This window comes from Brachycentrus maculatus, unplaced genomic scaffold, assembly GCF_059751285.1.
Source record: "Brachycentrus maculatus isolate JH-2025_06_01 unplaced genomic scaffold, ASM5975128v1 h1tg000057l, whole genome shotgun sequence".
Lineage (NCBI taxonomy): Eukaryota > Metazoa > Arthropoda > Insecta > Trichoptera > Brachycentridae > Brachycentrus > Brachycentrus maculatus.
Window position 1 is genome coordinate 897,509 of NW_028280811.1, and position 14,897 is coordinate 912,405.

At 31.5% G+C, this 14,897-nt stretch overlaps 1 protein-coding gene and 1 long non-coding RNA gene across 6 annotated transcripts; one reads left to right on the forward strand and one right to left on the reverse strand.

Annotated features, from left to right (window-relative positions):
- Positions 1-96: 96 nt before the first annotated feature.
- LOC148311745 (uncharacterized) lies at positions 97-12,917 on the forward strand. 5 transcript variants are annotated; one of them, XM_088278405.1, is made up of 8 exons: positions 97-236; positions 564-1,671; positions 3,813-4,004; positions 6,113-6,294; positions 6,374-6,516; positions 7,767-8,073; positions 8,511-8,665; positions 12,778-12,917. In XM_088278405.1, exons 2-8 carry the CDS (start codon positions 646-648, stop codon positions 12,894-12,896), a joined length of 2,124 nt encoding a protein of 707 aa, XP_088134531.1. In that variant the 5' UTR covers positions 97-236; positions 564-645; the 3' UTR covers positions 12,897-12,917. The 5 variants fall into 5 exon arrangements, with proteins under 5 accessions (XP_088134531.1, XP_088134528.1, XP_088134529.1 ...); XM_088278404.1 differs by having other exon boundaries at positions 107-169; XM_088278406.1 differs by having other exon boundaries at positions 110-225.
- Positions 6,549-7,823, reverse strand: LOC148311746 (uncharacterized). The gene is made up of 3 exons (XR_015839342.1): positions 7,693-7,823; positions 6,917-7,113; positions 6,549-6,662 (listed from the first exon to the last, which is right to left on the reverse strand). It is a non-coding gene; the product is annotated as an uncharacterized LOC148311746 (long non-coding RNA).
- Positions 12,918-14,897: the final 1,980 nt, after the last annotated feature.

A 14,897-nucleotide genomic window follows, 5' to 3' on the forward strand; every position in this document is an offset into this window, starting at 1 on the left:
TACTAAGTAGGTACGGTGTACTTTTGTCTTTACCATGCTTTCTACTCTACCGATTTTTGTTTGTTCTATGGTCAAAAATAGATTATCTATGAAGCTAAACGTCAACATTGAATATTGAATTGTCAAAATAACGTGCTCATCACAGCTCGTTATTCAGCATGGAGTTCTGGTGCCGCGTATTATTTATTTATTTCTATAGTAATTCCAGCTAGTGAAAAATTCTGAGTATATTTTCCGTGTGTATTAATTTCCATGTGTCAGGTTGTGGTCTCGTGGTTAGTGTCGCAGACTCTTGAGTCAGAGTTTCGGGGTTCGAGCCCACTACCACAATTTGATACCTATTATTAATAATGAGCAGCTTAGGCTTACAGAAATAGTATAAATTGAAGTATTTTGTAAATAATAAAAACAAATATATATTAATAAAAATTAACCTACTTAAATTCACTGTAATAGATTATTTTCACATATAATTTCGATGTGAAACACATTTTAAATATATAAACAAAATTCAAACTTAAAAAAATGTACAAGCATCACAATAACATTTCTGATTCTGGTAGCTCAGACGAAATTGTTAATTCCAACCGAACCAACCAACAAAATATTAAACGAGAAAAAGTTTTAAATACAAATGAAAATAAAATGACACTTAAAAATGAATTAAGATTTCAAAATGAAAAAAAAATGGATTATAGAAGTGAAAAAGAGGATGAAATTAAAGATCAATCAACGAATCAGCAATTGACAGATAAAAAAAAGAAAAAAATTAAAAATGAGAAGTCTGAGTTTAAGTCTAAGCAAGATTCAATACCTGCATTTGTTAAGAAAAAAAATCAATTTGAGAATGATCTAATCGGTTCTGATTCCCAAATCGATACCGTGATTATTAAAAAAGAACAAGAAACCGAATATAAAATATCACCGAAGAAAAAAAAACATAAAGATGAAAATATTTTGCCACAAAATGTAAATACACTCAAAAGAAAAAAGGATTTAAATCATGAAACAATGATAGAAAACTTAGAACACAATAAATCCAAATCTTTAAATGGAACAACTGTTAAGCAAGAACCGGAGACAGATAATGAATCTACAAAACCAGTGAGAAAAAAGCCCAAAAAGGAAAACATTGCTGAACTAGGTAGCACCAAAAAGAATAAGGATAAAAAGAAAACACACCAAGAAACAAAAGACGCGTCAATAGTTTGGCAAATAGAAGAACCCAATAATGTTACAATTAAACAAGAGGTACAAACAGAAGATGAGTTGCAGGAGACATCAAACAAAAAAAGAAAACACAAAAAAAGCAAGATTGAAACGAAAAATATTTCAAATGGAAAATTCGATGATGCAGACACGAAATCAATCACTGTCAATTCTGAATCACATCACCAAACAAAGTCTCCAATCAAAAATAAAACAAACTTACAGGAACTTCCATCCAAAAAAATTAAACAAACCGACAAGGTACTTGATATTGGAAATATATGTGAACAACTTCCACAGAATACAGCAGAAGTGAATTTAAGTGGGTCTGAAGATTTGTCCGATTCGCAAACAAGGAAAAAAAAAGAAAAGAAACAAATAGAAGCTCAAAAAAAGCAAAAAATCCAAGACATGATTGAAACACGGAATGAAGTTGTTACGAGGGATGACTATTTTTTTGAGGTAACTATATATATATATATATATATATATATATACATATATATATATATTTATATATATATATATATATATATATATATATATATATTTATATATATATATATATATATATATATATATATATATATATATATATATATATATATATATATATATATATATATATATATATATATATATATATATATATATATATATATATATATATATATATATATATATATATATATATATATATGTATATATGTATATATGTATATATGTATATATGTATATATGTATATATGTATATATGTATATATGTATATATGTATATATGTATATATGTATATATGTATATATGTATATATGTATATATGTATATATGTATATATGTATATATGTATATATGTATATATGTATATATGTATATATGTATATATGTATATATGTATATATGTATATATGTATATATGTATATATGTATATATGTATATATGTATATATGTATATATGTATATATGTATATATGTATATATGTATATATGTATATATGTATATATGTATATATGTATATATGTATATATGTATATATGTATATATGTATATATGTATATATGTATATATGTATATATGTATATATGTATATATGTATATATGTATATATGTATATATGTATATATGTATATATGTATATATGTATATATGTATATATGTATATATGTATATATATAAATATATATAATGTCAAAACTTTACATGGATTAAATGAGTGATTTCCATAGATAAAACATTTATGAGAGGGATATGTGATTCTGTATTTAATTTCTACTTTTAAAATATAAATTTATTATAATCTACAGTAAGTCTCTACTTACGTGATTTCGACTTTTTTTAACCCCTAAGATTTCAAGCAAATGTTTTGATTATCGAATTGATAATAAAAGAAGACATGCCATAATAATGAAAACTAAAGTCAAAATTATAAAAAATATGACAAAGGTAAAAATATAGCTGACATCGCACATGCTGATAAAACGTCTCATTCAACAAGTAGAACAATCAGTACCAATGCATTCTATGAAAATGATTAAAAATAAAGGAATATTAATAATTTAAATATAATGGTTTTATATTCTCAATATTATTAATATTTAAAGCATTTACTTTGTGGTTAGTCATTTTTACTTATTTATTTTTTTACAAAAATGTTAATAAAATTAGTATATAACCACTCACCGAGATTTTTACGTCTACCGGTTTCGAGACGTACCCGTCTCTTCGTCAGGACAATCACTAACACAGCATGCAAACAATACTACCCTTCACCACCATAGCACCATTTACACACTCAAAACTACACAAAATATTTTAACTATTTAAACTATTTTGTGTAGTTTTGAGTGTGTAAATGGTGCTATGGTGGTGAAGGGTAGTATTGTTTGCATGCTGTGTTAGTGATTGTCCTGACGAAGAGACGGGTACGTCTCGAAACCGGTAGACGTAAAAATCTCGGTGAGTGGTTATATACTAATTTTATTAACATTTTTGTAAAAAAATAAATAAGTAATAATGGTTTTATAATGGTTTGTTTTGAAATATAACTACGTATATGCATTTACACATAAATATATATATATATATATATATATATATATATATATATATATATATATATATATATATATATATATATATATATATATATATATATATATATATATATATATATATATATATATATATATATATATATATATATATATATATATATATATATATATATATATATATATATATAAATAATAATGTTTTATTAAATATATGTATGTAGATCTATTCTGTTATCATATATGTACCAAATCATTTGAAAGAAGCATATATCATATACAACGAAGCATATCCCACATATCAAAAAAAACAAAATTGACTTACATGAAAACCTTTGGAACAAATTAATCACATAAGTAGAGGACTTACCGTATTTCATTTTTTTATCTTTTGAAAGTTTATAAGTTTTTTTCTTTTTCAAAAGCCTTAATGATGCAGACACAAAAAGTCCCTGTTTGTTATAAGTTTGAAAACCCCTGCCTTTATTGAATTATGTTGTGTAGGATTTTTCACGGTAAGTCAATAGATACTCATTCATCGCTTTTATATAGCTCCTGAGTTCAGCGAACATAATTTTGGACTGGGATGTTCCGAAACTTCACCAGATAGTGAAGCAAGTAGGTCGCCATCCAACCCTTCAAGTCAGAATGGACATTTTAAAATGTGGTATCCCGCAGAAACGCGGACACTTCACCCACGATGAAGACAAAATTATTGCCAAAAATTGGAAACGAATGTGTAGGGTGAGTAATAAATACCTTTTACTTCATTGTTGTTTGGAATCTCTCATATTTATTTATTTATATTTCACTATACACATGTTTACAAATTACATTAATGTGCCCTAACTGAGTTTTCTTATACGGAGGGCGCATTCAATAATACTTATTTATAAAACCATGTGAAAGAAAATTGTTTATGACATGCAATCAAATACGACATGACCGAATGATGAGATCCATTTCAGATCTACCTATTTATGAATAGCTCTTTTATGCTTAGTTTTTTTTAATGACTTTATGGATAATGGAATATGTTGCAACTTTATTACATAATAATAAAGTTCTTTTGACCAAAAGAGGTATGTGTGAGGTTTTTGTTTGATGTGTTTATTTGTTTTGGATCTTGTAGTTCTATATAAACTCATCTTCTCATTATTCTTAAGGTTGGCAATCATCATTTCAAAAAATTTTGTCTGCAGCTGCCCTAAACAGCGAGTGCTACAGTGGAAGTGGTTCTTTCCCTTTTGTTTTATCACAAAAAATTCTTTTACCAGAATATATTTTGTAAATAAAAGCACTGTTAGCATTGTGGTATGGTAATATAACACTCTCCTTATCATTCATCGTAATACCACTTGCAATACCACTTTTACACAAAGTGAGCAATAAATGCTGAGAGTTTTAGAAAATATGTTTTTCCCTATGCTCTGTTTACTGATTTTACCTCATAAAACTGGCTTTGCTCGCCCCTCGTAAACTAACCTAAGTACTCGTGCTTTCTTCCTATATAGTGTCTATGACTTCTCTCTTTTTATTGCGTCAAAAGAGATTTTTTCAAGGTAGATTTTTTTTATCCAAAAGAATAAACAATCTATCGCCTCTTTCCACCAACGCAACAAATGTATAATAAATGTATATAATTAAAATGTAACTTTGTTTTAAAATAGTGATATTAAAACAAAGTTAAATTTTAATTATAAAATGGAAAATCACAAAGTTAGTGCTTCAAATATGAAGTATATTGTATAATGAATGCTTTATAATAAATGCATAATTAAACTGAAACTCTATAAGATGATTTTGTGATGCATAAAAATCTGGCTCTTCTGTGATTTTTTTTTTCATTATTTTTATTTGAAATATTTTACACTTTCCAATTATTCATTATCAAGGGTCACAATCTTGTGCACTACTCCATATAATTCTTATCCTTACCTACTACTCCATATAGCAGTAATGTCCTGAGCTCTTTCACTTGCTTGAAGACGCATCCTATCAAATATACTGAATATCTCAATCTGAGAATCTAAAGCGCATTACTGATCGCCCTGCCTTTGTATGACCGCCATCGAGTTCAGACCGCATCCACTTTGTGCAGCGACATATGCGCCCCTTGAGTCAGAAGAGCAGGTTATGGTAATTGCCTTCATGTAATTATCAATCAAGTTGACATCGCATCTATCTGATACGGTACCCTTCGTGTGGATGGGGATGAAGAAAAAAAAATACGTCAATCCCCTATTCAATAAAATAGCAAATAAATAGAAAAATTTCAATAATGTGACTTTTTTATCAATTTTCCACGTAACACTTTATTTACAAATTTTAATAAAAACATTAATAATTTTTCTAACAGTCATCAGTCGGCTTTTTGCTGCTAACTGTAAACGACCTTACACCGATTAGTCGTTCTTTCCACAATATGTACAAGAAATTATTCTCACAATTACATAAATCGCCATGTTGATTTCGTATTTGAAGTATTCATTTAAAAAAGGATATTTACTGGGAATTTAAAATTTTGAAAATATATATGCCCAATAATTTTCAAAAATTTTCAAAAATATTCAAACAAAGTAAATTCAATTTGTAATTTTGACAAATAATAGTGCATATTTTTTTTTTTTAATTTACAGTTTGTAGTAAATATCTTTTTTAAATTAAAAGTTTAAAATTAAATGGTTTTGAGAATTATTTCCAGTAGGTATGGTAGAAAAACTGACTAATCAGTATTTGGTTGTTTATGGCAGGCAGAGAAAAGCTGACTAGTTAGTTTTTGGTAGTAAATGTGTTAAGTATGGAGCTAGATATCTTTTGACACTATCTCTTAAATTGCATATTTCTTGTAGATTTATAATCTGCCCGACTGCCCAGAAGTTTTTGCAAGATGGCGTAATGTTGAAAATGTTAAGAAATATATACAAGCTCGTAGGAATGCTGTTTTATTTCTATCGAAGGGTCTTCCAGAACGCACTCCGTTCCAAGTCTATAACCGATTTATTCATACTATGGGAACCAAAACAAAAGGAAGGTCGGTATCCAAACAATGATTGCATAATAAACTTATGATTTTAAATAAACAATTATTTTGTAATTGGCAAATATTCTAGGTTTTCAGAAAAAGAAAAAGAAATAGTTGAAACATTCATGAATGACAAACAGTATGATGGATTGACTCAATTATTCTTGGCTGGAGTTTTAGGAAGGGATCCTCATTCCATTTGGCGATATATTTCAACAATCAAAGAGAAGGGTATTCACACTTATTATTTTCTTCAACCACGTCAATTTTACGTCTGTCTCTGCAGTAGGATTAGCTTATTTGGCTACCATGCTGGAGGTCCGAGTTCGATTTCTGTTCATTTCAAAGTAGTGATGGGAAAGGTGCTTGGTGAAGACCTGCTTGAAATTAAAAATCACTGGTTGGATCACAAGCTGCAGGTTAGAAGTGGTGTTGGGCGGAAGATAGAGAACCCATGAAGCTCACTTGTAAATTTAGGTCCGGAACTCTAATCTTGTCTCGAGATGTGTAAAAGCACTGTCATAAACACACGGTTGACCCGATAAATATGCATTGATAGTTCATAAACAGGCATTTTTTGGTTGCAGTATTGATGTTTTATGTCAAAATTCTTATCAAAATTAGTATTTACCGGAAAGTAGAGAAGTACAACTTGATTCAGGAATGTAGAGATGGCATAGAAAGTTCCAACATTGATTCCGTAAGATATCAGTAACAGAATGTAGTTTTTCTTCACCGCTAGTGTCTTGATGGAGTTGAAGTTGTCATCAGTTTGTTGTTTCTTCTCCTGAGCTGCTGAAGGAGGATTTGGCGGTTCGGCCTTGAAGACTGAAAATAAAAATACATGTTAAATTATGCATTGTTTTAATTGTGAATTATTTCAGTCCGAACGCACAGGAATGGCGTTCCGACACCATTTTTAGTCGGGTTTACCAACTGATGGCACCAACTGATGGCATATTTCTTTAAAAACTCTTATCTTAGGGCACTAGTAAGTCGAGGCAATTTGTATATATTTGTGTCTCCTAACATTTCTATTACAATAAACGAAAAAATAGTTTGGTTTATTGTGATCAAATGTTAGTATCTTGCGACCTTATTTGTTTACTTTTTATTTAAGATGACAGACAAGACAATGCCAGTTAGAAAACTACACGGATAAATAGAGTTACTATAAAGCATATTGCCATTTGTTGCATTCTTACCAAAAACTCGATGGTAAAAAATTATTCGTCGGCTAGATAGTTCATAGCATGTAGCCGATCACGCAACTCTCACCCATTCAAGCCAAAGTCACCAAATAAAAATGGATAGGATACCCTTTTTTGGCATCCGAACGTAATTTATCAAAATTTTTATGTAAATGTTGAAAAAACAAATACATATATTAAGTTGTTTGTTTAGTACCATTAGTAGAGGAGTATCAACAAGTGTTTTTTAGTTACTTGTGTGTGAAATGAAACGAGTGTTCTTTTTTGCAGAAAAATACAAACTTGACAAAAGTCAAAAAATCACCACAATCACAAAATGGAATCTGAAACTCTGCAATACATTTATCAAGAAACTTTTACCACTGATGAATAAAATACACAATATACCAGAAAACAGTCTAGACTTGGAAATATTAAGACATAATAAGATTGAGATGAGTACTTGGAAACAACTGGCAGATGAAATGAACATGAGGCCAATTCAACTAAAATTACACTGGTTGGATAAACTCTATATACAGCTATTTTCAACAAAACCTATTTACTTAACTGCTCTCCGCCGCAAAATAGTTGAAGTGTGAGTCAATATTTAATCAAATTAACATTTCTGGATACAAGTAACTTCCTCCGTAGTGTAATGGTCAGCACGCTCGGCTACCGTACTGGAGGTCCCGGGTTCGATTCCCAGGGAGGGTCAAATAAATATAAGTGATTTTTTCACTTAAATATTTATTCAATGTTATCCTGGATTGGTACCTGAAGCGGAGGGCTGATCACTTTTCCTTCATGTGTTAATGATCAAGATAACACTGCGTTTATATGATGCAGTGCCCTATGCACCATTGGGGTGCGGATAAGGGTTTGAATGAAAAAAATTAAAAAATGGTGTTGATACACATATAGAGCAACACTCACCCGATTGTCTCAAACTTTCATTTTATAATTTAAAAAAATATATTTTTGCATAGAGTTCTTCGTCTCGTTTGTATATTTCTTATATGACTTAATTTACAGGTTGCATTCTAAATTTAACCGTGTACATTGGCAAGAAGTGGACTGGAAGGAAGTTGCAGCACATTTCGAAAATCTTACATCGCTGTTTATATTCAAGAAATTTTATGGTCTTGTATCACTTTTCATACCCCAAACAATGCTTGTAAATTTTAATGGTGAGTATTTTGTACCATCTCTTAATTTATTGCTGTCAATGTATTTACATAGTTATTCTATTTTTAAGTTTACTTCATTTGTTTCATCCATGTGGAAATGTTAAAAAATATTCTCTTCAATACGATCAGCATAACAGTTTTTATTTTATTTATAATATACAGACGGACCTCATCTTTCGCATATGATTGGTTCCTGAAAATGTGTGCGAAAGTTAAATGCTTGAAAGTAGAGGGATGTAATTTTTTTTTTTAAAAACACCAAAAATTGTACTTTCAAATTTGTATTTATCAAAAATTACTTATATTAAGTATACTTATATTGAATAAAAATTATATTATTCTCAATATTATATTTAAAACATTTACTTTGTGGTTAGTCATTTTTACTTATTTATTTTTTTACAAAAATGTTAATAAAATTAGTATATAACCACTCACCGAGATTTTTACGTCTACCGGTTTTGAGACGTACCCGTCTCTTCGTCAGGACAATCACTAACACAGCATGCAAACAATACTACCCTTCACCACCATAGCACCATTTACACACTCAAAACTACACAAAATGTCTAACACATGCGATTTTTGGTCGACCCGAAGACCAACATGCACTATAGTTTTCAATACAGACATGCGTTACGAGCCGAGGTTAAACGTATAAAAATTATATTTTCTCATTAACCGGTTAACTGCCAAAAGCGTCTTAAGATGCATAATTTTCTGTGAACGGAGCGCCGCTCATACAAAAATTACCTCTTAAGATGCGCCATTTTAAATGGGCTTTTACTAAAGAAAATCAATTATTTAAAATGTACAAATATATTTAACGCATAGTGACATCTATTGAGAATATCTTTGCATACTTAGAATTGAAACAGAATTTGTTTTTACCACTTTAAACGTAAATTAAAGAGAGCTTTGAGAGATCAACTAATGGCGCTCAGGGTTTTCCAATAATCCCCGAGTTGCCGTCACTGCCGAATCTGATGACAGTGATTTTGGAGTCGATTTTGATGATTTTAAATTTTTTTAAATCATAGTGTGTGTGTATACTTTTAATATTAAACTAACATAAACAATTACTTTTGACATATAATTTAATTTTCATATTATCTATGACAAATTTTGTGACAACCCTGCACCATGAACAATTAATTTTATGATTATGGATAAATGACTGCACAACTGACGCGCTCTTCATTTATTTGGTAAGTTTTATAAATAAACGTTATTACACTTTCAATAACGATATGTTTAGAAAGTTTAATATTTGTCGTAAAATTTGCAGCGTGCTGGGTACTGCCATACATGTACCTGCCGGCAGTTAAAAGGTTAAACTTGTCAAGAGTTTGTTGTATTTAACTATTTTTTTTCTTTTCTTCATAGAGTACTGTAACACAAAGTACTATTATGGATCGCCCTACGCACTTGAGATATGTGTTCTCCATTGGGATCACATTCTTACATAATTTTTGAAAATATCTCAAGATGTGTAAAAGCCCCGTCATATTTTTTATTGTTAAGGTCTTGATGCTTTCTTCAGGTTCTTCTTCCTCACTTTCAATTTGTATATTATTTTCATTCTCTTGTTGGTCCATTACAAATTTATTAGTCAAAGGTTCAGAATGAGATTCAATCATCGCATTAACATCTTCACTGGTAACATACAGGTTTACTTCGTTCATTAGGTGAACTATTTCAAGTGTGATAGTTTCTGGAGTTTCATCAGAATTTATGAAATCACCCATCATTTGTGGCCATAGTTGTTTCCATGAACCTTTCATTACTTTTATTTCAACCCATGCGTCTCCAATATTGTTTACTGCGTTCCATATGTTATAATTCAGTACATACAAAACACTTTTCACAGTACGGACCCGGTTCATACGCATTTCATAATGTGGAAGGGAAACAACTGCACGGAAAAAAAACATTTTTGCATTATTGCCAAAAAGTTTTTTTCAATTGTGCGAAATAGTGAATGAAAGATGAGGTCCGCCTGTACATATATTTTTCCTCCAAAAATGCTCCATATATTTTAATCTTAAGATTTGGCAAAAATCATAACAATATCCTAAAAAATCATGTTTAACTATGTACTTTGCTTAGAGATGTACTTCATTCCCAAATTCGTTGATGATTCTCTTATTTTCATTATTTAACCCAAAGATGGAGTGATTTTATTCTTCTTCTTTTTCCATGTTCGCTCCCTAGGTGGAGCATATGGCCAACACGAGTCGTCTCCAAGTCACTCTGTCACGCGCCATCTCCTTGGCTTCCTCCCAGGTCAGTCCGGCGTCTCGAAGTTCCGCTGAGTATAGTCGGTGAATGGTCGTCAGCGGCCTTCCGGGGCGCCGGAATCCTCGGGGTTGGAAGAAGAGACATGAGGGGTTGATGCCCTCAGGTGGCATTCTAAGGACATGTCCCAACCATGTCCACCTTCTTCTCTTCAGGACTTCCAGTATGAGGGGCTGTTGAGTTCTTCTCCTCACATCGTCATTCCTGACGAAGTCATACCACTTTATACCCAGTATTCGCCTCAGGCATCTATTTTCAAAACTTGCTAGTTTCTTGCTTTGAGCTTTGGTGAGGTGCCACGACTCACATCCGTACAGCAACACTGTTAGGATGCAGGTGTTAAAGAGACGACACTTGGTTTTTGTCGAGTAAAGCAGTGAGTCCCAGACATTGCGCATTTTATTGAATATAGCTCCTGCCATTCCGAGCCGTACATTCAGTTCCTTCTGGACACTACCATCCTCCACCATGACTCGAACGAGCGCTCGTCCCTCACAAGTAAGATGTTGATCTCGGTCCGGACAGGCTGAGTTGCACATGACATTGGTCTTTTTGGCGTTCACTCTTAGGCCTAACCGAGCGGAGTTTGTTTGGAGGGAGTCAATTATATCTTGCAGGGCTCCGATCGATGTATCTATTAGAACTGCATCGTCCGCATATTCTAAATCGCATAATTTCTGAGCAGAACTCACTGCAATTCCTCGATCCGGTGGAATTGACATTCGTAAGATGAAGTCAAACATGATGATGAAGAGAAATGGGGCTAGTACACAGCCTTGCTTCACCCCAGTAGAGACCTCAAATGGTTCACTGCACACATCATCTATTCTAACGCAGCATTCGCTGTTAGTGTGAAGTGCCCTGATAATGGCCACAATTTTGAAAGGAACTCCATACGCTTCTATGATATTCCAAAGAGAAGACCTATGCGGGCTGTCGAAAGCTTTTTCGTAGTCTACAAAACAGCAGGCAAGGGCGCAGTTCCATTCGTTACTTTGCTGTAACAGGCATCGTAAGTTATGTATATGGTCAGCGCACGCCCTGCCTGGTAGAAAGCCCGCTTGGTTCTCTCTGAGGACTCGCATTATTGGTTTTTGGATTCTTGCCAAAATTATTTGTGCCAGAATTTTTCCAGGAACGCTTAAAAGAGTAATGCCACGGTAGTTATCACACAACAGCGGATCACTCTTTTTGTGGAGGGCTATAACTTCCCCGTTTACCCAATCCTTCGGGCACCTTTCCTCTTCCCATACCTTTGAAAGTAGGTGATACAGGGGGTCGAGGAGAGCGTCCATGCCACTCTTGACGTATTCCGGATGTATTTCGTCGACACCAGGCGCCTTTCCGTTTTTCAGCTTTTTAATAGCTGATATAATTTCAGTATGCGTTGGAGTGCTTTGCGAAATATCGTGTGCTCGCGGAATGTTCAGTTGGGCAGAAACTGAGGGCACATGGAGGGGGTCTAAGGGGGGTGGACGATTTAGCACGCGGCAGAAGTGATCTCTCCATATGCTTTTCACGCAATCGGGCTCAGACACGATTTGGCCGCTCGGGCCACGAACTGGGCCTGCGGTCGGGGGCCGCTTACCACAGATTTGGTGCGTAATCTTAAAAAGCTTAGAAGTATCACCTCTACGGGCTGCTACTTTACGGATTTTATTACTCACCACTAAACAACAGAATGATTGAATGCAAACATTAGGCATGAAGATGTGTGTATAACTCAATCAACACATGGTTGAATCGTCCAAATAATATTTTACCCATAATATTTTTTATCTATTTGTTCATTTTACTTTTTTTTTCTGTTACAGATGTTGTGAAAGAGCTGTATGATAAAATAATAGTAAAACACGCAGATCTAGTGGATAGTAAACTCCTCTTGCTAGGATTAAATAGTGAGGGAAATTTGTATTTTAAGAGCTCACAATAAAGAGTGACTTAATTTATTTTATTTAATTTTTTTAATTTCTCTTGTAATGTCCTTCACCCTATGTTCCTTCAATCATTTATATTCCATCAAATATCACTCTTCCAGGAATCTGGATTGATTATCTGGCCTTTATGTAATTGATGATCAAGTTAACACCGTGTCAATCCAATGTGGTGCCCATCGGATTGTAAAGAGAATCATTTAAGAATTGTACCTAGAGCAGACTATCAGCTAAACTATTCTTTCCTCTGAATTCGGAAATGAATGTGACCGCTGTAGTAACGGTCACAACTGTGTTCCTGATAGGGTAAAAAAAAAAACATCATAAAATTTTAATTTACTTAATTATTATAAAATTCAACAATTTATAATAAAAACTCTGAAAAATAGTTGAAACTAAACCAAGTAATTAAAACGTTACATAGTTTTCAAGATTTTGAGTTACACATTTTCAAATATTTTTACAACACTGAAAACAATCAATAAAATTGAAAATTTTTATGTCAATTCTCATTGACCTTTCTATCGTTTAAGAAGGCAATTAAAGCAATCATCATTGAAGACAAAATTTTAAAAACTACAAACCCTGAACCATCACAAAATTTTGTTGGCTTTGACAAAAAAGTTTTTGCGATGTGTCAATAAATAACTTTAAATTATAAAAATATTTTTTAAAAACCATTCAGTTTCTGTGATTTAATACACATACCTATATTGTGCAATATAAAGTTAATTTTTCGTTGTAGGTCACAGTAAAAAAATATTGAATGCTGTTAGGTTTTCCGAATCTTTTTTTAGTAAAAGTTTGTATTTTAGGTAGTAAATAATTTGTTTCTAAAGATTTTTACATGAAACAAAAAATGCAACCACAATCTCATCAAATGGTTGAATGTTATTTTGTGTCGTGTCATTTTACCTATCCCCGTAAGACTACTTCTCAACACCATTAAGTTGTAAGACAGAGTGTGCATAAGGGGTTCCATTATAGAAAGTAATTCTAAAAAGGGCTTTTCCAAATCAGAAAAGTTGGCCAATTACATATTAGAGCCAGTATTCACACACAAAAGTATCTCTGCTTATCTGTGCATTTCACATAACTTGGTTTTAGAATCTTAACGTAATTTGATCATTGATTAAACTTTCAATATAAAAAACAATATACATATAGGGAATATTTTATTGGAATTGATTTAATCTAAATGCAGTTACTTAATAGTATAAATAAATAGAAGTAAAAAGTATTATAAAAGTATAAATATTTATATCAGCGTAGATCTTTAAAAAAAAACATGAAATATTATTTCAATATCAATTTTGACTTATTTTAAATGCTTAATACATACATACATTTTTTATTTTCAAATTGATAATAGGCTGACTTATTTTTTTTTAAATAATTTTCAATAATATTATACCTGTATCAATGGATTTAAGAATACACTAAAAGACATTTATTTTAATTATCTCTATACACAATAGTTAAATCATTTCAAATTAAGCCTTGATTGTTTAAAATATTTATTACTAACCACGCAGTTTAAATGTAATACAGTGGAACCTCTCATAACGGGCGTAATTTGTTCCAGAATCTTACTCATTCTGTCCTGACCACAAGTGAATGTTGTGAAAAAGGAACTTGCCCTTTCTCTGTAACTCGTAATGCAAAATGTAGCTCATTAAGTAAGCACTTTTTCACACTTTTTTTGCTCGTTTTGCGAATTACTTCATTATGAGAGGTTCCATTGTTCATACAACTCAAGACTTTTTTCCCTGCAATTCTACTCTTAATTAGATTACATCACAAAATTTCATATATGTACTTCATTTCTGCGGCAACTAATGTTGGAGGCAACGTTCTTAAATAGCTTATTTTGCTATTATAGTACAGACAAGTTAAAAATCGTTGTATACACTACTCAAGTTAAACGTTTTGATATCAATAATGTCCTTCAAAAATAAACTAATATAAAATGGCAAGATTTTAGAATCGATTTCTTTAAA

Bases quoted from the DNA above. Each gene is read 5' to 3' on its own strand.
- LOC148311745 (XM_088278402.1), top strand. From the start codon at position 526: ATGTACAAGCATCACAATAACATTTCTGATTCTGGTAGCTCAGACGAA. The intron at 6,517-7,766 runs GTATTCACACTT...TCTTTTTTGCAG, and splicing joins TTCAACAATCAAAGAGAAGG to AAAAATACAAACTTGACAAA. The intron at 8,074-8,510 runs GTGAGTCAATAT...CTTAATTTACAG, and splicing joins CGCCGCAAAATAGTTGAAGT to GTTGCATTCTAAATTTAACC.